Raw genomic sequence first — 21,956 nt, 5'->3', positions numbered from 1 at the left:
CCGGCGCGGCGCGCCGTGGACGGTGATTGCGGGACGACAGTGTGTGTCACGCCGAGACGACAAAGGTGAAAGGACACGTCGACACGAGGTCACGACTGTATGGGTCAGACTGTGCCTCTCGTCACTCGTGGACGTGCGCACGGGTGGACGTGCGGGCTGCGGGCCGCGTCTGCGGCCGCGCGGCCCGCGGGGGCGGGCGGCGGTGCTGGTGGTGCATGGGCGCACGCCGCGCGCGCGTCTCGACGGGATCGTGCCGGCGTGTTTCAATCTCGACAGTAAACTTAGAATCCAATCGGCTCCGGCTCAGGTCAGAGGGCCCAGCGACTCGTCGGTTGGGTGTAAACGGGCATTGCCTGTGGTCTTCAACGCACAAAGGGTGTGAATAGAGCTCTCTCAATCCTTCTGAGCACGAAGACCACTCGAACTCTTCTGCAGACTCTAGTGTTTCCGGTTTTCATAAGCTGTGAATAGTTATTGCGCCCGCCGCAGCCCGCCCTATTCACCTGGGTTTCGCGCCACGGGCCACGAGAGCCCTGTGGAAGAGCCCAGCTGGCATGTTCTATCGCCCGGGTGTCGGGCTGTCTGCATACAGACGTCTCGTCGCCGTGGCCGACGCATGGCTGGTCCGACGTGTGGAGGAGTTTGACCTCAGCCAGGCCGTCGGTGTCGGCGGGCTGACGGCGGCCGCCGGAATCGCGATTCGCTCTGCCAGCTGCCAGCAGCCTCGTGTCGCCGCTCTCGTTGGCGCAGCAGCAGCGATTGACCTTTGCGCCGTCGCTCGACGGCGTCACCGCCCATCCGACCCGCGCAGCTCCTTCAGCTCCTGCAGCTCCTGCTGTCAGTCTTCTGCTCTCACGCACCTCACTCGCCGCGCGCGGATTGTGCGCCGCGCCAAGCAGGACACGTGCTCATGCAAACAATGCGAGAACTTGGTTGCGCCGCTTAGTGGCGGCGCTGCTTTAGAGGAAGCGGCAGCGTGGGAAGCAAAGCAGATGGAGGCGGCGCGGCATGCCAAGGAGCTGCTGCTGGCGGAGGTTGAGCGGCTAAGTGCAGCAAGGGCCCAAGGGCAAGAAGGGCAAGAAGAAGAAGAAGAATGTTGGCGTGGGCGATACGGGCGCCGCTAGGCTCAACGAGGAGTGCTGTGCAGTTAGAGAGCTCGTAGGACGTAGCGAGCTCGATTTTGATGAGAATTTGATGAGAAATATCTCAATTTTGAGCAAAAAACGCCAAAAAAAATCGGCCCCAGACCCCGTTTACACCCGAGCTATGCCCCACGACCTGAGCCGGAGCCATCCACACACACCACGCCCACGCCGCCGCCCACAGCCCACACTGGCCGCGCACGGCACGGCACACGCGCACACACTAGAGATGTGCTCTAGCGGTCGGCACGTCCAAACACACGTATCATGCGTAAAGGAAGGAGAGAGAAGGAGACGCACGCGGTTGCTGCTCTACCAGTCAAGTCAAACGACGTGGCCATCCAGAGGCTCTAGACCAGCGCCGCTCCCCGGGCCCGCTCCTTGAGCTGCTGAATCTCCTTCTTTGTCGGCTTCGGGCCCTTCGGGGCCGTCGGCAGGGTCGCCTTGTATTGAAACCCGCGGGACGCAACACCGCCGCCACTGCGGCTGGACGTCGCGATCAGCACCACGAGCAGGAAGAGGATCACCGCGCCAAGGACGGACGAGTCAGCGCATGAGCCGTAGCCCAGGGGGCCATCGAGCTGCTCGTCGTACCAGGTCAGCGTGCCGTTGCCGGCGACGAGCGAGCGGTTGAGCGGGATCAGACACGTGTGGTTGAATGCGCCCAGCAGCCCCGGCACCTCCTCCTGGCCCGCGAGAAATGCCGCGGACTGCTCGGCCTTCTGCGCTTGGTACCCTTCGTACGCATAGTGCTCGGGGCTAAGCGCAAACTCGCCGTTCCGCGCCGTGGCGTCGTCGCCGCCCATGCCCAGGTTCCACATCACCGCCTTGCCGAGCTCGCCCGCGTGGTACGCCAAGTGCTCCATGACTCGTCTGGCTTCTGGCTCTGGGTCCTCGTTGCAAGGTGGACGAGGACAGACGCCTTGTTTGCGTGTGCGTCCCGCAATCGTCCTTCCAAAATCCTGCTCGTGCAGGTGGGGACCCTGTCCTCCTCCCCCATCCCTCGTCTGGGTTTGTCTGTTTTCTTTCTTTCTTTCAAGGCAATGCGGAAAATGATTTTTCAGCCAGGAGGGAGGCGTCAGAGACCACGCCGTCGCCGAGACGGGGCAGACGGCTGGCCGGCTGCGGCCGCCGCAGAGTCGGCTCGCTCGCCCTCGCGCGCGTCGCCGTCGATCGGATCGACGAATCGAGCGACCAGCGAGGGCCGAGGCCGCGAGGGGAGGAGCGGCGGATGAGTCATGAGAGCTCGCGAGCGACGCGACTCCGCTACGAGGGGAGACACCACCCCACCATGACCACCACACGGCGAGACAAAACCGTCAAAACGGCGGCTTTATATGATATATTATATCGAAGCTTTTGCTTGCAGCTTGGCCTTGCCCTTGGCCCTTGGGGGGCCTTCCGGCACCAACCAACTTGATTGATTCCCGGATCGGCGTCTCCCCCTCCCCCTATGTGCCGCCACCCCCCTCCAATCCGTAATTCCGTAAAATCGCGCGAAAAGCGCCCTAATCGAGCTGAAGAGCGGCCCCCAGCCGCATGGGAGCGTGCCCCATAGCAGGAGGCGTTAGACGTACTTTTCGGAAGGACTTTCGGCCGACGTCCGTTCCCTTGGACACGTCGACAAATGGCACCGACGCAGCTCAGCATTGTGCTGGAGCGCCTGCTCAACGAACTCGGAATAGCCAACCTCAGTATGTTCGAGGCTGTGCTCATGCACGATACAGGCGCGGTGCTCGACGCGATCCGAAGCACCGCTGCAGCCGCAGAGGCTGGTGCGGCGGTTTATGCCAGCTCGGCCACGAGCAATGTTGTTGTGTGCCGAAGCAGCACTGCTACCGCTGGCGCAATCTCTGTTCAGCACGAGGGCAGCATCTCCCGCACTCTCGTCAGCACAGACGCGCAAACCACGCTAAAGGGCTCGGACATCCATGCAGCCGCGAGTAGTGCGACTGCTGAGATGCTGCTCCGGCAGGAGTTGGAAGAGAAGTTGCGGTCACAGACCAAGGAGCTGGCTTCTGAGCAGCGCTCTGCGAACGCTATGAAGAAGGCGCTCGCATCGGCGCGGGATGAGCTTGCTGCGGCACAAGAGCTGAGGCGCTCCGACTGCGACAACCTGAGGACAGCGCAGCAGGCTGCTAAACGCGACATCAAAGCGGCTGAGCGGATGGCCGACCAGGAATCATGCAGCTCGAGCTGAGTGTGAGTGGCGTATCGGCGAGATGCGGGCCAAGATGTAGGCCGAGCTGCGCGAGCAGCTCGACGCGCTGCAGATTTCGATGGAGGCAGAGGCGAGGCGCGCTGATGCCGCAGAGGCAGAGAGGTCAAGGCTGTACGACAAGATGGAGGGGATTATGCGCACGCGTGAGGGGTTGATAGACGCACTCGCAGAGGCGCAGCGCAAGCGCGAACAAGTGATTGTTAAGAGATATACGTAGCGTTACAGTCGTACGGTCGTCGACCCTCCCACCGTGTGGGCCGCCCGGACCCGGAGAGCGCTGCGCGTGCAGGCAGCGCTGCGCGAGCATTGGAGAGGCCAGCCCCCGGCTTCTCAGCAGGTCGCGAGCGCTGAGTCTCTGCCTGCCTGGTAGCTGGGTGCGGTGGGGGACTCCCTGGTGGCTTTTGGTTACAAATTTACGGATTTACGGATTTACGGATCGACACCCCCCTCCCGCCCTCCCTCCCCCGCTCCCTGTCCCGCGACCCGGCCGTGAGACGCCGATCCGGGAATCAAGTTGGTGCCGGCTTGACCCTTGAGGCGGAATAACATCAAGAGAGTTTTGTCGCATGAGCCAAAAGGAGGAAAAAAGGTGAAAGGATTGAAGGAATAAACCGACTGAGACACACAGCAGTTCACATAGACATACACCTCGCCTACTCTGCACAAATGGATACCCGCCGCAAAACCTGCGCTAGGGGTTTTCGCGCACGTGTGCCCCGAAGTGCACTTTCGCGGCGACGAGCTCCAGGCAGTGGCTCTAAAAGTCCCAGATCGCGAGGGGCCTCTCCCGTGGCGGAGGAGCGTCTGACGGAGGAGCACTTGGAGGAGCCTCTGGCGGAGGAGCCTCTGGCGGAGGAGCTGGCCGTGCCTCAGGCTGCCGTGTCCCCAGCGCCGCCGCAGAACCTGTCGCCAGCCCATTCGTGCCGTAGACCTCTGCGTATGCGTGCCACTGCGCGGCGAGGCACTCCGTGGTGAGGCATGGACCGCTGCGCCGCGCGCCCTCCTGGCCATTCTGCAGCGAGTCCTCCACTGCCGCGCGGCCGGCTGCGCGGACGAGCTCCTTCTTCCTCGTTTTCGCGGCGGCGGCGGCGGCGGCACGCTGCTCGTCTGAGGCAAGCGCCGGGCCATCGGCACTCTGGCGGTCGACTTCGGCCAGCGTCTCGATCAATGTGGGCGGGCGTACCATTAGGACCGCGACAGCACTCGCAGCCTCAGCGAAAGAGCGGGCAGCAGCGCACAGCCGAGCACGGCCGCGCCCGCCTCGAGTCCCAGCAGTAAAACAAATCGCGCGGCACGCTCCAAGTGCTCCGCCTCCTCGCCTGCGGCATGGTTCTCCCTAAAGCCCTCAATACAACTACCACGAAGAGAGCGGTCACGACAAACGGTAAAACGCTTACGGGTCATCCTTCCACCTCCACCTCCTCGGAGGGCCCAACTTGAGAATCGTGCTTGGGCCTTTGGGTGGGTGAGTATGGTGAGGTTGTTTGTTAGGTCGTCGGCGCGAATGGCGAGGTCTCGACCGCCGCCGCTCACGCCAGCGGATGGCCACTGCCGGTGTTTTTGGCTTCGCCACCGTCCAAGGCGTGCGCCATGCACTCGCCGTTATCGAGCGTCCGAGCAAGCCTGTCCGACGAGCGGCTTGCTCCTTGCTGTGCAGACGCCTTCTTGTCGCTCTCGTCGAGAGCGTTTTGCGTCCCGGCGGGTTGAGAGAAGATGTGTCGTCTGATGTGTCACTGCCACTGCGGGACGCGGCCACGAAAGGTGTGCAGACCCCAGTTCCGGCGGACGCACCGAGCGTCGGGACTCGGTCTCAGCAGACGAAGTCTTCCTCGTGGGCTCCACGGCCCGGATCGCGAGCTCGATCGATACGCGACGCGCTCGGCCTCCGCTGGCGGCTGCCGCAAGAGCGGCTGGCTCACGACAGCGTCTCGCCGGTCGCCGGATAGGAGAGTACAGAACGTCTGGAGTGTGTCTGTGTACGTGAGATCGGTATTGATAACAAGCACGGTCGATCCGTCAAAGCGATACAGGTCGTTCCTATCACGTTGGAGGGCTGGCACAGAGAGCGACAAGAAGGCGTCCGCACAGCAAGCCGCTCGTCGGACAGGCGTGCTCGCTCGATGTCGGCGAGCGCATGGCGCACACTTTGGACCGTGGCGAAGCCAAAAACACCGGCAGTGGCCGTCCGCTGGCATGAGCGGCGGCGGTCGAGACCTCACCCTTCGCGCCGACGACCTAACCTCACTCGGAACAACCTCACCCAAACAACCCAACCTAACACGAAACAACCTCACCCAAAAAGCACGATTCTCAAGTTGGGCCCTCCTCCTTCTCCTCGCGCTCTTTTGGCTGTGACACGCACGAACTTGCCGCCCTCCAGTCGGTCGAGTGGCGGCGACCAGAGGAGCACAACACGCACCGTCGTCGAGCGAACTTGGTGTGAGCTGTGTGTGTGTGCGCGTTAGTCAAAGAAAGAAAGAAAACAGACGACGGGATGGGAGGACGGCATGCCGCCATACCACATGTGTCTCCTCTGAGAGCGTTGCTGTCAGGCTGTCCAGGCTGTTCAGACCAGGACTCAGGTCTCTGGGTTCGTCAGTCCGCCCCATGTCTCGCCGAGTCCCATCGTCGATCATTGTCCCGGCTTGTGACGAGACATCACATCGATATTAAACTCATATACGGGGTGTGGACCGTGAGTTGACCAGGGGGGTTGTACGCCCGGCCCTCCTGCTCGGCTCCAGCGAGTAGACAAGTGTTGTCATCAACAGAGTAGAAGAATCTGACCTCGGGGCCGATGTGACCAAGCGCTGGTAGCGTGGTTTAACCTCACACCCATGGTCTCACAGTGTGCCGGCAGTCGCCGAGCAGTCGTGTCGCTCACACAAGCCGCAGCACAAGTGACTGAGGGCCAGTGAGGGCGAGCCCATCGCTGTCACAGCTGTGGCAGCCGCACAGTAGGCTGTGCCATCTGTGCAGAGTGTGTGAGTAGCAGAAGGAGCTTCACTCCAGGCTTCAGGCGCAAAGAGCTGCATGACACCGAAGGCGCTGTTGAGGTCGCCGAGCGCGGCGCAGGTTGAGGGACACCGTCACCGACGAGCGCGTTGGACTTTTCACTCCGGACAAACGGCGACACGCACACGAGCTGCGGCCGTGTGGCCGTCATAGCGGCGAGGCGCGGGACCGTCTGTGGCGAAGTGGGTCGCGTCCCGCGCCTCGATTGGCCTCAACTCACGGTCCACACCCTTTTTATGTCAAACAAAATGTGCGGATATCGTGGCTAGAGGCTAGTTCCATTTATTTCACTCTGACACGCTAATCTTGAAAACGTCCAACGGAGCTCCGTGTTGCTCCCAGCGCCCTCCCCCGCGCTTCCTGCGGCCCTAGCCGATGGTACTAGCATGGGAGGTCATCTGGCTACCACGAGAGCGACCCAACTCGTCGACATCGTCCGATGGTGCCTCAAAGTCAGCCTTCGGAGGCTATCGTGGCGTCGAGCCGGCAGTGGCCGTGACATGTGGTTCCACCACCCCTCGTAGGCTTTGCCTCTGACCGCCACCGTTCCCAGGCTGCCTAATGGGATGGAAAGGAAGGCTCAGCGAGCGTATAGAAGCGTGCTCGACCTCGTCGTGGCAACCTGCACGGCAGCGCTGGCAGGCGTGATGAGCGTCAAGCCACCTGACCCGAGACGGGTCGCAGGCGTCATACCGAGCGCGTCGAGACTGTGTCCTGATGTGATCTGCACGGGTGAGTCACGTCGGCGTCAAAGGAGCGACGTGCGACCTGTCAGAGCTTGATCTCCGATCTCAGCGGCGTCGAGTCGTCTCCGGCGGCGATACTTTTGTACCTCCCCAGGACGCGCAGAGGCAGCTGCGACCCCGCCGAGTGGACGGTTGCACACCGCGCCACCTGCTGTGTGCAACCGTCTACTCGGCGGGAAGGAAGGCACCGCGAGGTACAAAATGGCGCAAATGGTCAAAATCAAGGTTTTGACTTTTGAAACGCGAACTAGCCCGTGTTATCATAACACGCGTGGCGGAGCGGCCCGCGCGAGACCGCGAGCTCCACAGACCACAGTGGTATAGTGTCTCTCATTCGTGGCTATCAAAACATATGTCCTCAAAATATATACCACACCTAGTGTACGGGTTGTTTTGCACCGGGTGCCGGCCGCCGGCGCGCGGGCTCGAAGACGCGCGCCAGCGCTCGCTCGAGCTCGCCTCCGCCGCTCAGCGCCCCTCCTCTGGCGGCGTCAGCAAGCCCGCCTCGACGAGCCCGTCGCAATTCTTCTCCACCAGCGCCCTGCCCTCGGCGAGGCTGTACCCGTTCATCGCGAGCGAGAAGAGGCGGAGGCCGTGCAGCCACTCCCCCATCCCGGGGGTGGCGTACCAGCGACGCAAGTTGCGGAGGGAGACGAGCAGCGGGTGGCCTATGGGGGCGCGTGCGCCGTGGGCGCACCGCGGACGTGTCCGGGCGGGAGCCTGTAGGAGGGGAGGGGTGGCGAGCGGGAGGCGGCCTGCAGAGAGCGGCCCCACCTGCCCCGCCACTTGCCCGAGGGGCGGCGCCTCTCCCTCCTCGGGCGGGGGAGGGAGCTCGCAGAGCGCGTTCTTCTGGGCGAGGGAGAGGCCTCGCTGGCATTCGAGCCACGCCACCACCGCGCCGTTGAAGCAAAAGCCCGGGAACTGGAACAGCTCCTGCACGGTGATCTCCCCCTCGGAGCTGAAGACAGGCCGCCGCCCCTCCGCCGCGCTCGCCCCAAAGTTGAAGGCGCCGGCGGTGCAGTGCACGTACGTGGTCAGCTCGGCGGCCGACCGACCCCCTTCGTTTGCCCAGGGCAGCGCGAGCTCCGAACCTAGCCGAGGAGGCGCCGAGGGGACGCGTCGTGGACGTGGATTGGGCGCGCGTGCCGGCGGATCGGTGTCTGCGCGCCGTCGGCAAAGACGAGGTCGCCTGCAGGGAGGTGCCGAGGCGCTTCCGGGAAGGCTCCGTGGAGGCTCCGAGAGGCCGGCGGCAGAGTCGCCGGTGGAGGAGAGGGAGGCGACGCGGCCGCGGCCGTGGATGACGCTCGGCGCGCCTGCGGGTGCGGGGCGGTGCGGGGTCGAGGGGCGGGGCGGCGAAGGGTTGAGGGGCGGGGGGGTGGGGATGGGGTGGGAGGTGGAGAGGGGGGCGCGTGCTTTCGCGCAGCAGCTCCGCCTCCCGCCGGTTGAGTGTGGCGTCCATGAACTTTGTGGGCGTCTCGTTGGGGAGGAGGCGGTACACCTGGGGGAGAGAGGGGCGAGGGAGAGGGGCGGGTCGAGAGGCGTCGAGACTGCAGCCTCGCCTCGTGTCGAGCTCGCGCCGCCTCGGGGAGAGAAGGTGGGGTGGGGGGAGGGAGGGGAGGGAGAGCGCCTTGCCCTCCTCCTCGAGCTTCGCAAAGGCGGACTGCAGGAAGGCGGACGAGGAGAGGGCGGAGGGGGGGGAGCCGGCAGCCGCGTGCGCCTGCGGAGGAGGGGAAGGGGAGGGCTCGGGGCGGGCTCGGGGGAGGCGACGGGCGGTCGAGGCGTGCCGCTGCGCGCGCCTCGAGCGCGGACGCGATGAACTCGATGCATGTGTTTTGGCGGAGCGGGCTGGGCGGGTCGCGGGCGGTGATCCATGGGAGATGGGGCACCACCCACGCGATCCGGTCGAGAGGGACGCCTGGCGGGGGTGAGGGGAGGGGGTGGGGTCGAGGGGCGGGACGGGCCGGAGGGCCGGAGGCGAGGGGCGGAGGGGCGGAGGGGCGTGAGGGGAGAGGGCGAGGGCGCGAGGGGAGACGGCGAGAAGGGCGTGAGGCGCCCAGCGTCTGCCGGAGGAAGAGGACGGCGTCCTGGCCCGTCTTGCCTACTGGCGGCAGTGCGCGTGGAGGGGACGACCGCTCTGGCAGAGGACGTGCGTGCCCGCCCGCCTCGCCTCCGCCCAGCACGCAGTAGCGGCGCCCCTCTCCCGCGCCGCGCGCCGGCAGCTGGTTCGGAGGGATGAGGTCGACGCCGTCGCCGACGCTGAACTTTGGAGGCACCAGCAGCGGCAGGTCGTTCTCCGTGTACCGCGCGTCCACCACCTTGCGGAGGGGTGGGGAGCTGTGAGGCGCGCGGAGATGCCTGGACGCCCAGGTGTGTCCGTGAGTTTGAGTCTACGCTTCAACTCTGTGCGTCCTCCGCCTTTGAGGCGTCGACGCCGACGCGCGAGCCCGACGCGTCGACGTAGCTCGCCGAGCCAAAGTCGTAGGCGGCGCCGCCGACAAACGAGACCCGGTGCCCCGCCTCGCCCCACCGCGAGAGCAGCGAGCGGTAGTAGTCAAGGATCTCGTCCCGAGACGCGAGCTTCTCCGGGTGCTGCGTGAAGGCCTCCAGCGCCGTCGACTCGACGCCGTAGTTGCGCGCGGGCTGGTGCAGCGTCACGTAGTCGTACGCGTCGTTCCAGTGCCCGCCCGGCTGCTCGCGCTTGTCCAGGAGAGTGACCGACACCGGCTCCGGCGCGTGGAGCAGGAGAGTGTCGACGAACGACATGCCGGAAGCGCCCGCTCCCACGACGAGGTAGTCGCACGATGACGTCTCCGTCGCCATCGAAACGAGCGGGCTTGACCTGACAGCGAGCCGGGAGAGGGCGGCGAAGTTGTGGGGAAAGAGGAGGACAGAGGAGGAGGACAGGCCGACGGCCATTCCAGAAAGAGAATTCTGGCGGGCCAAGCCTCTCTCACAGCACACTGGCACGACAAGGGCGCGGACTGGCGCGGACTGGCACACACACAGGCTCACAGAAAGAGAAAACCCGTTCCCAAAGAGAAAAACGCCCATAAAAATAAAAATAAGTAAAACGAACCCCAAACGGAGAAGGACAGGGATCAGGGTTCTCACCTGCACAACCGAGCATTATCTTCTTCGAACGAGCGCGAGCGCATCGCGACACGGAGGCGGGCTGGGCAGAGTTCACCCACACGACAGGGTCCCAGGGATTCCTCCTCGTATAGGACAAATTGCACGCGGTGGCACGGGCGCAGGCGCGTGCCTCCTACTGGTTGCGCTCTCGACGCCCCCGCGCGCGCGCGCGCACACACACACACACACACACACACACACACACACACACACACACACACACACACACACACACACACACTCACACATGCATGCATGCACAGACAAACAGCCGCTTCCCCTTCCTCCTAAGACCTTCCCAAGGGCGAGGACACGCGCAGGCCGCACCTCTAGTGAGGCCCGCATAGTATGTGGGAGACTCGTGCCGCCGCCCCTGCCACCCCTGTGTCAGTGTGCCTGTGGTAGTGAGAGACTGCCAGCGAGAAGCTGGAGGCAGGTCGCTAGACTGAGATGAGACCGCCAGTGGAGTTGGGAGTCCACCGTGCACCGCGCTGCGAGCCTGTCGTGTCCCTTGTCAGGAGCAGGAGAGCCCCACCTGTGCCCCTGATCGTCCTTCCAAAATCCTGCTCGTGCAGGTGTGGACCCTGTCCTCCTCCCCCATCCCTCGTTTGGGTTTCTCTGTTTTCTTTCTTTCTTTCTTTACCGGCGTTTGCACAGCGCTCAGCGGGAGCAGCCGGCGGGACCAGTGGCGCGATCGAAAAGTCGGCCATGAATCTTCATGCCATGATCATTCGGGTTGCCTCAAAATTTTCTTCGCCTGGGGCGGCGCCGGCAGCGCGGGTTGTCATCTACCTACAAGTGGCGTGCGTCGCAACTTGCGCACGGGGGCTGAGTGGAGGGCGTGCACGGCAAGTGCTAGGGCAAGTGGCGGTACTTTTAGCTTAATGGCTCTCTCTCTCTCTCGCTAGTAGGGTTTTGACCCATGAGATCGTGCAATTTTTATCCAGGGTTTACACTTTTTAGCACGGACCGCGGGCCGGACGCCTGGACGCTGGAGCGGGCGTGCGGGGCTGCACAGAGAGACCCGGAACTGGCCGCCACGTGTCGTCTAAGTTCGTGAGCTCCGATCACCAGCGTCTAAGACTAAGTCCTAGCCCCCGTCGCCTTCCGGGGGCTAAGTTCAGCGCTCGCCTGCGAGCAGGTCTAAGTATAGCAGGTCTAAGTTTTGTGGGCAACCCTCTACCCCAGTCTGCTACGTACTACCCAACGCGGATACAGGCTTGAACGACCACAGGCAGGGTTCCAACTTTTCGCGGGGTGCGGTATGGTGTCGCACAGGTACACGGGGAAAGGATTTCATGCAGGAACACGGCTCACGGGCACGGGACTGGCGCGCACCGACTGGCCGACTAGCACAGGTACACCAGAACACCACGGGAGCCGCCCAAGCGACAATAATAACAGACAGTGTGCACACCCCAACAGCGGGGCGACCGCCCTCTCCAGGTAGGTTTGCCGCTTACTGTCCCTCGCGAAGCCGTCCCACTCGTAGAATGGAACGCTGATCACCCTCCAGCCAACCGCCGCGAGGAGGCGCCGCTTGAGCAGCGTCGGCCCATTGGGTTTGCGCACGCCCCGGCCGTCGGGCAGCAGGAAGTGAGAGGGGCCGTCCACCTCGACCGCGACGCGTGACGAGGGCAGTTCCAGGTCGAGCGAGTGGCCGGTGCGCGGCTCGAGATGCTCCTCCTCGAAGCCGTGGTGGACGGCGGCGAGGGCAGCCGCGACGGAGCGTTGGAACTCAGAGATCGTCACTTGCGTGTCTTGCTTAGCGTCGCAGCAGAGCTTACGCTGAGACTCGGAGAGGAGATGCTGCTGCCCGTCTGCCCCGCGTTTCTTCGGCAGGCGGCGGACCAGCTGAGTAACAAACTTTCGCACGCTCAGCACCTCGATGAGGTCACATGGACCACCAAGAACTGGCACGGGCTGCAGATGCAGCGCTTGTCTGTCGTTCTCCAAACCGCCGTGGCGTGGCAGACGGTGAACGAGCTAGCGTGCGGGGAGAGCGGCATTGTGCACGGAGCTAAGTGCATTGCCGTTCTTAACGGAGTCGCTTAGGCGGCTCCGGTGGTGTGCCTGTGATAGTGCTAGCACGCGCCAGTTCGCACCTGCCTGTGTCGAGCCTGTCTGCTGTGAGAGAGAGTTATTTTGTTAAAATTCTTATCGCACTCGAGTAGTGTCGTGCGAGGGAGTTTTGTTGTAAAATTCTTATCCACAACTCTTTCTCACAAGAGGCACGAGGAAGACACAAAGTTGTTTGGTATTGCTAAAAATCTCTCTCTCTCCGAGGAAGGGACAATGTGGAAGATGGCTTAGTGCTAGTCTTCCCCCATCCATCGGGAGGACGACCCCGGCTAGTCGCCGACCACACCCACAAAGAACCCTGCACAAAGATCGCACGGGCGGGGACCTGTTCCTTTTTCCCAATCTCACTGCGTCCGTTTTTCTCTAGATACGTTCCCCCACACTACTATCGTAACCAATTGGATCTACTCGAGTATCCCCCGTTCCCCCCTATCTCGTGGCTCGTGCTTCTGGTGACGCCGAGGTGCGGCTCGCGCTCGCCGCCGGCATCCGGCGCTCCATGAATCGCACCCTGCCTGTCCTCGCAGGTGTCCGTCCGTCGACCTGAGGCCCGCCAGCCAGCCATCCCAAGCTAGTCCCCAACAGACGCAGCACCGCCAATCGACACAAGCCCAGAATCGTACACACCCCGGAGCGATGCCGATCAACGCGGCGGGACCTTGGCAAGCGTACTTGGGCCGATCTCTACCGTCGGCTACATCGCCGGCCTCGCGCACAGCCTGCATCGGTGAGCATATTCTCGCCGAGTCGACGCCTTTGCGCCACTCGCATATTGGTTCATCCTTGGACCAATATGCTCGCTCGCTCGCTCATCAGAACGAACGATCTACTTGGTGCGCGAGCGGAGAGGCGCATCGCCCCCTGCCCATCATCACCATCACCGCAAGCATGATAGCATGATAACTGTCCTCGCGCCGTCGTCCGCATCACCAGCATCGTTCACCGTCTTCACCAACATCCTCGCCCTCATCCTCGTCACCATCCTCATCCCCATCCTCGTCAATATTCTCGTCAACACCCTCGTCAACATCGTCGTCAACATCGTCACCATCCCCTTCTTCACCGTCGTCAACATCCTCCTCCTGATCGTCATGACGCGGGCCCCGCTGCCCGCTGCCTCGGGCATCCCATCCCTTGCATGCTCGGGCAACCCCGCGCTGATCATGAGGCTCGTAGGGGGGGAGAGCTCGGGGCGAGCCGACAGGGACCTGGCCTCGAGCAGGCGCGCAGCTCGCGCACGCTCTCTGTGTTCACCGACACCGTGTGCCCTTGAACTTTCTCGGAACCTTCCCATAGGTGCCGCTTGCCCCGGACGAGGCAAAAGGGATGCACCCTCCCTCCGCCCCCTTCCCCTCCCAACGCGCGCAGCCTGCTTCGGAATCGCGTGCAACATGAACATGCAGCGCCGGCATGCCTCACGCAGTGGGAGGGGCTGCCTCTCGCCGCAGTGGGAGAGGCTTCACTCAACCCCGCCAGCGGCTCACCCCGACGGCGCGTCTAGATCGTGCGCGGCCTTTCCTTGCTTCTTTCGCGAGTGGCAGGCGCACCCCCTTCCCCCTCCTCCAACCACCCCCCCCCCCCAAGCCCCACGCGCCCGCTATGCGCCCCTCTCCGACGCTAAGCGCCTTACGTCTCGCCACTCCGACACCGCGCCACCTGTTCACCTGCGCAGCCGGCGCGCCGGCTGGGCCGGGAGCTGCGATGGCCGCCAAGTCGACGGAGCTCAGCGAGTGCGAGAAGGAGCGCCAGCAGGCGCGCTCTCACTGACCGTCCGCTGCACCCTCCAGCCCCGCGGCGCGAGGCGACCACTGCCTTCACGCCACATCCCCCCCCCCCCCCCCACACACGCAGATGGTCTCGACCAGCAGAAGCTCGCCCGATCGGCATCACGTGCTCGTGCAGGCCAGTCCTCCCCGCGTCCCCTGCCCTCCCTCTTGCACAGCCCCCCCTCCTTGCCACCAGAGCTCCGCTCGCAACCGCCCCACCGCGGCCGGGAGGACCTAGCGCCCAACCACCCATCGCGGCCCCTATCCATCTCAGGACACCAGACACTCACCTCCCCACCTCCGCGCAGCCGGCCGGCGATGCTTGGCGAGGACGGCGAGGAGCGACCTGGGCCGGGGGCCACTGCCTGCACGGCGAGGGCATCCTACTCGAGAGGGCCGTCGGGCTTTTACGGGAGGGGCAGAGCCCCGTCCTCCTCCTCGCCGTCTTCGTCATCGACAAGAAAATCGTCTGGTACGAGTCCCTCCTCCTCCTCGGCTACGCGCTCTACGTCTTGTGGATGACCAAGAACCGCAAGATTGCAAAGGCCACGTACGACCGCCCCCCACGAGAACGCCGAGGGCGCGGACAAGGCAAGTGCATATCGGCTCCAAAAGGCTTCTCGTGGCCGCTCACGTCACCACCGCCTTCCGAAGCAAGCACTTGTCGATGCCGGAGTCGATGCGCGACAAGTACTTGCTTCATGGTCGCCCACGCCGCCCTCGCCCACGCCCTCGCCCTCGCCGCCTCCCCCGTCGCAGCCGCCCTCCCCACCGCCACCCTCGTCTCCGCCCTCACCGCCGCCACCCTCCCACCCGCCGCCGCTGCCGCCTCCGTCGCCGCCACCCTCGCCGCCGCCGCCCTCCCTGCCGCCGCCCTCGCCTCCGCCGCCGTCCGGCATGCCGCCACTTTCGCCCTCGCCTCCAGCAGCGCCGCCCCCGTCGCCGCTGCCCTCGTCGCCGCCTCCCTCGTCTCCACCGCCGCCGCCACTACCCTCGCCGCCACCCTCGCAGCCGCCCTCGCCGCCGCCACCATCGTCACCGCCCTTGCCGCCTCCAGTTCGCTCCGTCCCCTCCGTCGCTGCCCCTCCTGCCCGCCCTCGCGCCACTTCGCATCGCCGTTCCGTCGCCCCTCCGCCCGCCCCCGCCCCCCCCCTCCCCTCCCCTCCCCTCCCCTCGCCCTCGCCCTCGCCCCCCATCGCCCTCGCCCTCGCCCTCGCCCTCGCCCGCGCGGCCTCTCTTTATTGCGCCGTCGCTCGCCTGCATCACTCGCCCGCGACATGAACTTAAGCCCGCTCCCTCGTTGCGCCGCCCTCCGCAGACTCAACGTCCAAGCTTTGTCCCCCGTCACTTTCCTCTCATTTCAGACCCCACACATGCGCACAAAGCTGTTCGCACACCCGGCCAGTGCAGGCGCCTTGCCTCACTCCGCTCACGGCACCCATTCTGTCTGCTGTGCAGGACACGATGGGCGGCGGCGACGAGGAGCCGGCCGCCGAGTCGACGGCCGATCCCGGTCTACTCGCATCCGCGAAGCAGCTCTTGAGCCGCACCCTCATGTCGCTCTGGGGCGCCAGCCTTGGACGGCCAACAAGCTCGCGGCGCGAGTGCGATGCGGAGGACCCACCTTCGCCACCGCCGCAGGCGATCCAAAGGACCTGGCTTAGGGCCAGCATGGGTGGAAGCCCCTCGCCGCAGTCCTCACCGTCCTTCCACCCATGCCCGTCGTCCTTGCCACCAGCCCACAAGGACCAGAGGTCCCTCGCAGGGCCCGCCTCGAAAGTTTCGAGCACCCCTCTTCCGGCCGCCCCGGCAGACGCAAAGCCGCGAATGTGGCAGCTGCCGAGGGGCATGAGGGTGGCCTTGAGGGGGCGTGAGTCATCGGCAGAGGATGAGGATCTGCTCGTCTTCGCTGAGCGAGCCGCGTGCTTCGCGCGCGCAGCCCTCACCGCTTCGAAACAACACCTGCTAATTTACCCGCTCCTCCTCCTCGGCGTGCCGTTCCTGGTGGCGGTCGTCGTGCACTCGCCCGACACTTTCATCGACAAGGTGGCGGTCGCCGCGCAGGCCGTGCTCAGCGCCAACGGCCTTGCTCTGGCCCTCAGCTCACTCGCCGTTTTGTACGTCGGCGAGCGTGGGGCGGCCGCCGTCAACGCTCGGATGTCGCAGACAGAGTTGGCTCTGAGCGCCGCGGTTGGGACCTTTGCTGCATACTACAACGCGACTGCCCTTGCCGGCGTTGCTCCCCCCCATTCGCGTGTCCCCTTCGTGGGCCTCACTTGCTTGTGGGCGGGCGTGATGCGAGCCGGATGCTCTCGAGGACGGTACGCGTTAGACACATCCACGACACACGACAAGTGCACGACAAGTGCACGTCCCTGAAACGTCCTGCAGGTACGCGCTGGTCATCTCGAACAGGCCAAAGGCGCGGCAGCCGGTGCAGGAGGCGAAGTGGGATCCGGCGCTCGAGAATACCAGTCGCTCCTCCATCTTCCTGCGGCTGCGCAACGCAAAGCTGGCCGCATACCGTCTCGTCATCATCTTCAACATGACGTGGGCTGGCTTCAGCGTCGTGCTCCTCGCATGGAGCATCCAAGCCGCCCTCATTGTGCTCGGCGCGAGCGCGCAAGACCTCGTGTCGGCGAACGGCATCGCGGGCAGCAACGCCCCGCTATGCACCAGCGCCCTCTCCCCCTACGTGTGTGAAAGGCTACTCACGAAGGGTGGCCTCGTCGGCCTATTCTTCACAAACGGCTTCGTTCGCGTCAACCATTTCTCGATTCCGATCACGGGAACCACATCTAGCGGCAAGACGCTGCTGTTCGTCACCCCGGTCCGCCTCTGTCCCAGCTTGCCCCACGCGCCTCGCTGATCGCACCGCGCCAACCCCCCTCCGCCACCACCGCCGCCGCCGCCGCCGCCATCGCCGCCGCAGCCTCCATCGCCACCGCCGCCACCGCCGCCATCGCCACCGCCGCCACCGCCGCCACCGCCGCCATCGCCACCGCCGCCACCGCCGCCATCGCCGCCACTGCCCCCGCCCCCAATGCCGCCTCCGCCACCGCCGCTGCCGCCATCACCACCTACTGATCCGTCGCCACCACCGCCGCCCCTACCAAGCCCCCCGGAACCGTCTCTGCCGCCTCTACCGCTACCGCCGCTGCCGCTGCCGCTGCCGCCGCTGCCGCCGCCACCTGCACCACGCACACAAATGCACGCGAACCACCCATCCCCCCTCCTCGTCTCCACAGGTCCTCGCGCACACGCTGACGCTCCTCTGCTCTGTGGCGCTCCTTGTCGCCCTTGCGACGCACGACAGCTTCGCCTCGCGGCAGTCGAAACAGCACCTCATCGCGCTGCTCGTCGCGCTGCCGTTGCATGCCTTTCACCTCGCGTTCGGCGCCCTCCGCGCGATCGACTACGCCGTCGCCAAGCACCGGAGGCTCTCTCGCGGCCCGATTTGCGTCGATCTTTGGAGGACAGAATCACGATACGGGACCACTGAGCTCAACTCGGCGGAGTCTTCCGTCCACTCACAAGCGTGGTACAGTCCGTATTCGATGAAGCAGGGCTCCGAGCGGAATATGGCTTGGAGCACAGGCGCCACCACCCGCCCATGTCGCCTCCTCGCCACGCCACCCTTCTCACCGTCAGCCCCGCCCGGATCCTCAGGTGCAGGCTCGAGCGCTAACCTCTCGATGGACGGCTCGATGCACGGCTCCCTGGATGGGTGCGTGAATATCGGCGGGGTGTCAGCGCCGCCCGTGTCCCACCAGCGGCCTCTGCGCATCCTCTGCGTCGATGGCGGCGGCAGCAAGGGCACCGCTGCTGTCGTGCTGCTGGAGGCGCTCGAGCGCGCGTGCGGCCAGCCGCTGCACGAGATGTTCGACATCGTCGGTGGCACATCGATCGGCTCGGCTCTGACGACAGCGTTGGCGCTGCAGCAGCCAACTTCGATTATGAAGCAGATGATGGAGCTCCTCTCGTGGCGCGGCCACGCCGTCGCCAACCGTGGCAAGGGCGTCCTCACGCGCGCATCGAATTGGCGGCTGCTGCAGTCAGGCGCCCGCATCGCCACGAAGGACGTTGAGGAGCTGCTCCACTGGTGCTGCAATCAGGCGTGCGAGAGCATTGGCAGGAAGGGGATGGAACCCATCCAGCCCGCCACCGCGCCCGCGCCCGCGTGGGCGAGCGAGGAGGAGCGCGCGAAGTGGCGCAATAGCGGCGACCATGCGCTCGACGGCCGCCATCAACCAGTCACGCCGTACCTCGCCACAGTCGCCTCCAAGATGGAAAGGGGAGGGGAGATCACGCCGTGGGTCAACACGAACTACGCGCGTGACGGCGCGTTTGCGCACTCGGGCGCAAATGACTGGACCGCCTTTGAGATCATCCGGGCGTCGTCTGCAGCGCCCACCTACTTTCCGCCGTTCGTCCGTGCGGACGAGTCCACTTTCGTCGACGGCGGGCTCGTCGCCAACAATCCCGCGAAGATCGTGCTTGCGGAGGCGCAAGCACTTTTCCCCGGCCGCCCGATCGGGTGCTTCGTCTCGATCGGGTGCGGCAAGGACACCAAGAGCGAGGACGAGAGCGTGGGCACCGACAAGTCGGTGCTCTACTGGGCCATGAAGATGATCTCGATGCCGACATCCGTGTACGCGACGCACAAGGAGGTGCAGCAGCAGCTCAAGTACCATAACCACCCTTCGCTGCCGGAGCCGTGCTACTTCCGCCTCGACCCGACCCAAGACTTCGATATGGGCGAGAGCAGGGAGGCGGCCGTGAAGGCGATGGCGAAGGGGGCGTACGACTATGCGATGAAGCAAAAGGAGAAGAAGGTCGGCTCCTCCATTTAACCCTCTCCCCACACACGCACGCACGCACGCGCATCACGCTTGCGCTCGCACGCACAGCTCAACTGGCTGCCACTGACCCCACTTGTCTTGAGTTTGTTAGGTCGACCGCGTTGTCGCCAGCCTGCTCATGCTCTCGGGAGCGATCGACGCGGACCCTGTGCTGCTGCAGCGCATTGCGAGCAAGACAGCGGACCCCGACCGCGTGCAGAGGGCCATCAGGCACAGCGGAGGGACGCCGGTCCATCGTCTCCGAGCGCACGACGAGCGGATGGCGCGCCTCGCGAAAGCACTGGGGCGCGAGGGCTGAAGCCCCCTGGGAAGATCGGCATATCTTCCATCATGATCAGTGTGGGGCACCGAGAACCCCACCTGGGGTAGTAGACTAGAGACGGCGGCTCAACGTCGCGGTCCGAGTCGAGGCCTAGAGATCGAGCATGGGGTAGTAGACTAGAGACGGCGGCTCAACGTCGCGGTCCGAGTCGAGGCCTAGAGATCGAGCATGGGGTAGTAGACTAGAGACGGCGGCTCAACGTCGCGGTCCGAGTCGAGGCCTAGAGATCGAGCATGGGGTAGTAGGCTAGAGACGGCGGCTCAACGTCGCGGTCCGAGTCGAGGCCTAGAGATCAGCGCCGGCGAGCTAGCTCCCTCGTCACACACGCGCACGGACGGAGGGACCGGGCGTTCACTAGCGCTCGCTTGTGGGTAGGAACGGAGTTCTCTCTCTTTCTCGCGCGCGCGCCGCGCGCGCCGCGCGTGAGAGAGAGAGAGAATCTTCTTGTTCTGTATTTTTTGTAATCTTAGACCCGGGGAGAGTTTGTTGTTTTGAAATTTACCCTGGCACATGGACATGGACATGCACATGCTACATGTATTGTCAGCCCCCGCTGCGCCCTTACTCTGAGAGTGCCTCGCGCGGAATATTTCTTTCTATCGCGAAAATTTCGGGAACGCGCGCCCTAGCTGCCAAGGCGCCAGCCGAGAGGCTGCCACAGCTGCCATGAGCGCCGAGTCACGTTCCCTGCGCCGCATCGGCGACCGGTCGACGGCGTTCGACGAGAGCGGCCTGTCGCACGAGGAGCGGCTCGACGTCGCCCGGCGCCACGCCGAGCAGGTCTTGGCCGACCGGGTCCGGCAGGCGCCGCGGACGGCGGCACTTGCAGAGGCGCGGGGGCCGATCCTCAAGCAGTCGGCGCTCATCGGCGCCGCTGCGGGCTGCCTGGGCGTCGCGGGCGCCAGCCGCGCGCTCTCGCGCCGCCAGATGCTCACCGCCCAGCGGCGCCGCTGCCCCGATCGTCGTAGCCGCGCCGCTCGTCATGCCGCCTGTCATGATGCGGCCGTTGCTCGCCTCGCCATGGCTCGTCGCGCCATTGCTCAATGGGCCATTGTGGCTCAGCGTGCCATCGCTGCTCGCGACCTCTGCACCAAGAGTCGTTGCAGCCGCGCCGCTCGTCTCGCCGCCCGTCATGGTGCGGCCATTGCTCGCCGCGCAAAGGCTCGTCGTATCGCTGCTCGCGACCACTGCACCAAGAGTCGTTGTAGCCGCGCCACTCATCATGCCGCCCGTCATGGTGCGGCCATTGCTCGCCTTGCCAACGCTCATCGCGCCGTCGCAGCTCATCCCGCCGCGGCTCATCGCGCGATCGCAACCGCCGTCGCTCGCCCTGCCATCGCCACTCTTCGCGTCCGCGTTGCTCATCACGCCAGCGACGCTCCTCGCTCCGATGGGACATGTCTGCACACTTCCTCGTGCGCGCGTCCACACCACAATAAACTAATTTTTGCGCAGCGGCGCCGCCAGGCGCCCGCCCCGGCGGTTCACTTCGCTCCGCTCGTTCACCGCCGGGGCGGGCGCCTGGCGGCTCCGCGGAGCTCCTTTGGCTCGGCGCGGGCGGGGGCGCGAGTAAAAAGAAATTTACCGCATGTGCCCTATCCCGCGCCTGGGTTCCGGCTCCTAGCCAGATAGGGGGTCTGTTGCCACTGAGTCGCGCCAAAACGCCCTACCTACCTACCTATTGCGGGCGCCAACCGCCAGGCTCCGTGCCCCACCTACCTACCTATTGCGGGGCCGCGCAGCGAAGCGAAAAATACCCGTTGGAACCCGTCCCGGGCGCGTTCGCCGGCGCTGCCGTCCCGGGCGCCGCCACCGCGGGCGCCGCCGCCGCACCCGTCTCGGCTGGCGTCCCAGCCGCAGGCGACACGTCTGGCATGGCCCCGTTCGCGGCAACGCGCCCGTCTCCCGCGCAAGCGAAGCGGGTTTTTTTCCCCCACCCCCCCACCCCCCCACACCACCGCCACCTACCTACCTATTGCGGGGCCCTCTGGGGCGGTCAAAACCGGACCTACCTACCTATTGCATAGGGGCCAGCCAGTGGGAACAGACCCCCTATCTGACTAGGAGCCGGAACCCTGCGCTCGGCGAAGGCCGCGAAAACACAACACCCGAAAGCGCGGTTTTGCGTCGGGATGCGGGTACCTCGCGAGACTCGTGTTTGAGGTGCATCCACCCCCACCCACCACCTTCCCGGCAGCCCCACCCGCTCGCTGACGTCCTCACTTCTCCCCCCTGCCCCGCCCCCCCTTCAGGCGAGGCCCTGGCCACCAAACTCGCGCTCGTCGCTCCGGGAACGGGCAGCAGCGCGACGCTTTTCGAGAGCGAGCGGCGGCGGCGGCGGCTCAGCACCAACCTTTGCAACGCAGGGGCTGGCTGCGTGGGCCCCCGCCACCGGACTCCGTCGGGCTCGCGTCTCCCTGCCCGCGCGGGAGCTGAGGGGAGCGCAGTGTGTGTGTGTGTGTGTGTGTGTGTGTGTGTGTGTGTGTGTGTGTGTGTGTGTGTGTGTGTGTGTGTGTGTGTGTGTGTGTGTGTGTGTGTGTGTGTGTGTGTGTGGTGTGTGTGTGTGTGTGTGTGTGTGTGTGTGTGTGTGTGTGTGTGTGTGTGTGTGTGTCTGTGTCTGTGTCTGTGTCTGTGTCTGTGTCTGTGTCTGTGTCTGTGTCCCTGTCGT

At 65.1% G+C, this 21,956-nt stretch overlaps 8 protein-coding genes across 8 annotated transcripts; 3 read left to right on the top strand and 5 right to left on the bottom strand.

Annotated features, from left to right (window-relative positions):
• Positions 1-264: 264 nt before the first annotated feature.
• EMIHUDRAFT_432570 (hypothetical protein) lies at positions 265-2,040 on the bottom strand. The gene is made up of 3 exons (XM_005767060.1): positions 1,292-2,040; positions 1,206-1,209; positions 265-286 (listed from the first exon to the last, which is right to left on the bottom strand). The coding sequence occupies exon 1, from the start codon at positions 2,006-2,008 to the stop codon at positions 1,493-1,495; it is 516 nt and encodes a 171-aa protein (XP_005767117.1). The 5' UTR covers positions 2,009-2,040; the 3' UTR covers positions 265-286; positions 1,206-1,209; positions 1,292-1,492.
• A 729-nt stretch (positions 2,041-2,769) lies between these two features.
• Positions 2,770-3,342, top strand: EMIHUDRAFT_197189 (hypothetical protein; the record flags this gene model as incomplete). The annotated part of the gene is made up of 1 exon (XM_005767059.1): positions 2,770-3,342. One exon carries the CDS (start codon positions 2,770-2,772, stop codon positions 3,340-3,342), a length of 573 nt encoding a protein of 190 aa, XP_005767116.1.
• Positions 3,343-4,120: 778 nt separating this feature from the next.
• EMIHUDRAFT_197188 (hypothetical protein) lies at positions 4,121-4,767 on the bottom strand (the record flags this gene model as incomplete). Its single annotated transcript, XM_005767058.1, has 3 exons — positions 4,121-4,387; positions 4,567-4,682; positions 4,761-4,767. The coding sequence occupies 3 exons, from the start codon at positions 4,765-4,767 to the stop codon at positions 4,121-4,123; spliced, it is 390 nt and encodes a 129-aa protein (XP_005767115.1).
• A 125-nt stretch (positions 4,768-4,892) lies between these two features.
• On the bottom strand, positions 4,893-5,558 carry EMIHUDRAFT_197187 (hypothetical protein; the record flags this gene model as incomplete). The annotated part of the gene is made up of 3 exons (XM_005767057.1): positions 4,893-5,085; positions 5,155-5,400; positions 5,536-5,558. 3 exons carry the CDS (start codon positions 5,556-5,558, stop codon positions 4,893-4,895), a joined length of 462 nt encoding a protein of 153 aa, XP_005767114.1.
• A 1,904-nt stretch (positions 5,559-7,462) lies between these two features.
• On the bottom strand, positions 7,463-10,279 carry EMIHUDRAFT_448169 (hypothetical protein; the record flags this gene model as incomplete). The annotated part of the gene is made up of 5 exons (XM_005767056.1): positions 7,463-7,844; positions 7,911-8,215; positions 9,271-9,439; positions 9,582-9,963; positions 10,245-10,279. The coding sequence occupies 5 exons, from the start codon at positions 10,277-10,279 to the stop codon at positions 7,593-7,595; spliced, it is 1,143 nt and encodes a 380-aa protein (XP_005767113.1). The 3' UTR covers positions 7,463-7,592.
• Positions 10,280-11,933: 1,654 nt separating this feature from the next.
• EMIHUDRAFT_197185 (hypothetical protein) lies at positions 11,934-12,311 on the top strand (the record flags this gene model as incomplete). Its single annotated transcript, XM_005767055.1, has 1 exon — positions 11,934-12,311. One exon carries the CDS (start codon positions 11,934-11,936, stop codon positions 12,309-12,311), a length of 378 nt encoding a protein of 125 aa, XP_005767112.1.
• A 923-nt stretch (positions 12,312-13,234) lies between these two features.
• EMIHUDRAFT_96376 (hypothetical protein) lies at positions 13,235-19,264 on the top strand (the record flags this gene model as incomplete). The annotated part of the gene is made up of 8 exons (XM_005767054.1): positions 13,235-13,510; positions 14,413-14,654; positions 14,696-14,699; positions 15,563-16,425; positions 16,496-16,934; positions 17,353-17,650; positions 17,774-18,939; positions 19,058-19,264. 8 exons carry the CDS (start codon positions 13,235-13,237, stop codon positions 19,262-19,264), a joined length of 3,495 nt encoding a protein of 1,164 aa, XP_005767111.1.
• Positions 19,265-19,966: 702 nt separating this feature from the next.
• On the bottom strand, positions 19,967-20,653 carry EMIHUDRAFT_197182 (hypothetical protein; the record flags this gene model as incomplete). Its single annotated transcript, XM_005767053.1, has 1 exon — positions 19,967-20,653. The coding sequence occupies one exon, from the start codon at positions 20,651-20,653 to the stop codon at positions 19,967-19,969; it is 687 nt and encodes a 228-aa protein (XP_005767110.1).
• Positions 20,654-21,956: the final 1,303 nt, after the last annotated feature.

Source organism: Emiliania huxleyi (assembly GCF_000372725.1).
Source record: "Emiliania huxleyi CCMP1516 unplaced genomic scaffold EMIHUscaffold_5, whole genome shotgun sequence".
NCBI lineage: Eukaryota > Haptophyta > Isochrysidales > Noelaerhabdaceae > Emiliania > Emiliania huxleyi.
Note: the sequence above shows the minus strand (reverse complement) of the source record. Positions and strands in the feature narration are given on the sequence as shown.

Excerpts from the sequence above, each read along its gene's own strand:
- EMIHUDRAFT_432570 (XM_005767060.1), bottom strand. The coding sequence starts at position 2,008 with ATGGAGCACTTGGCGTACCACGCGGGCGAGCTCGGCAAGGCGGTGATG.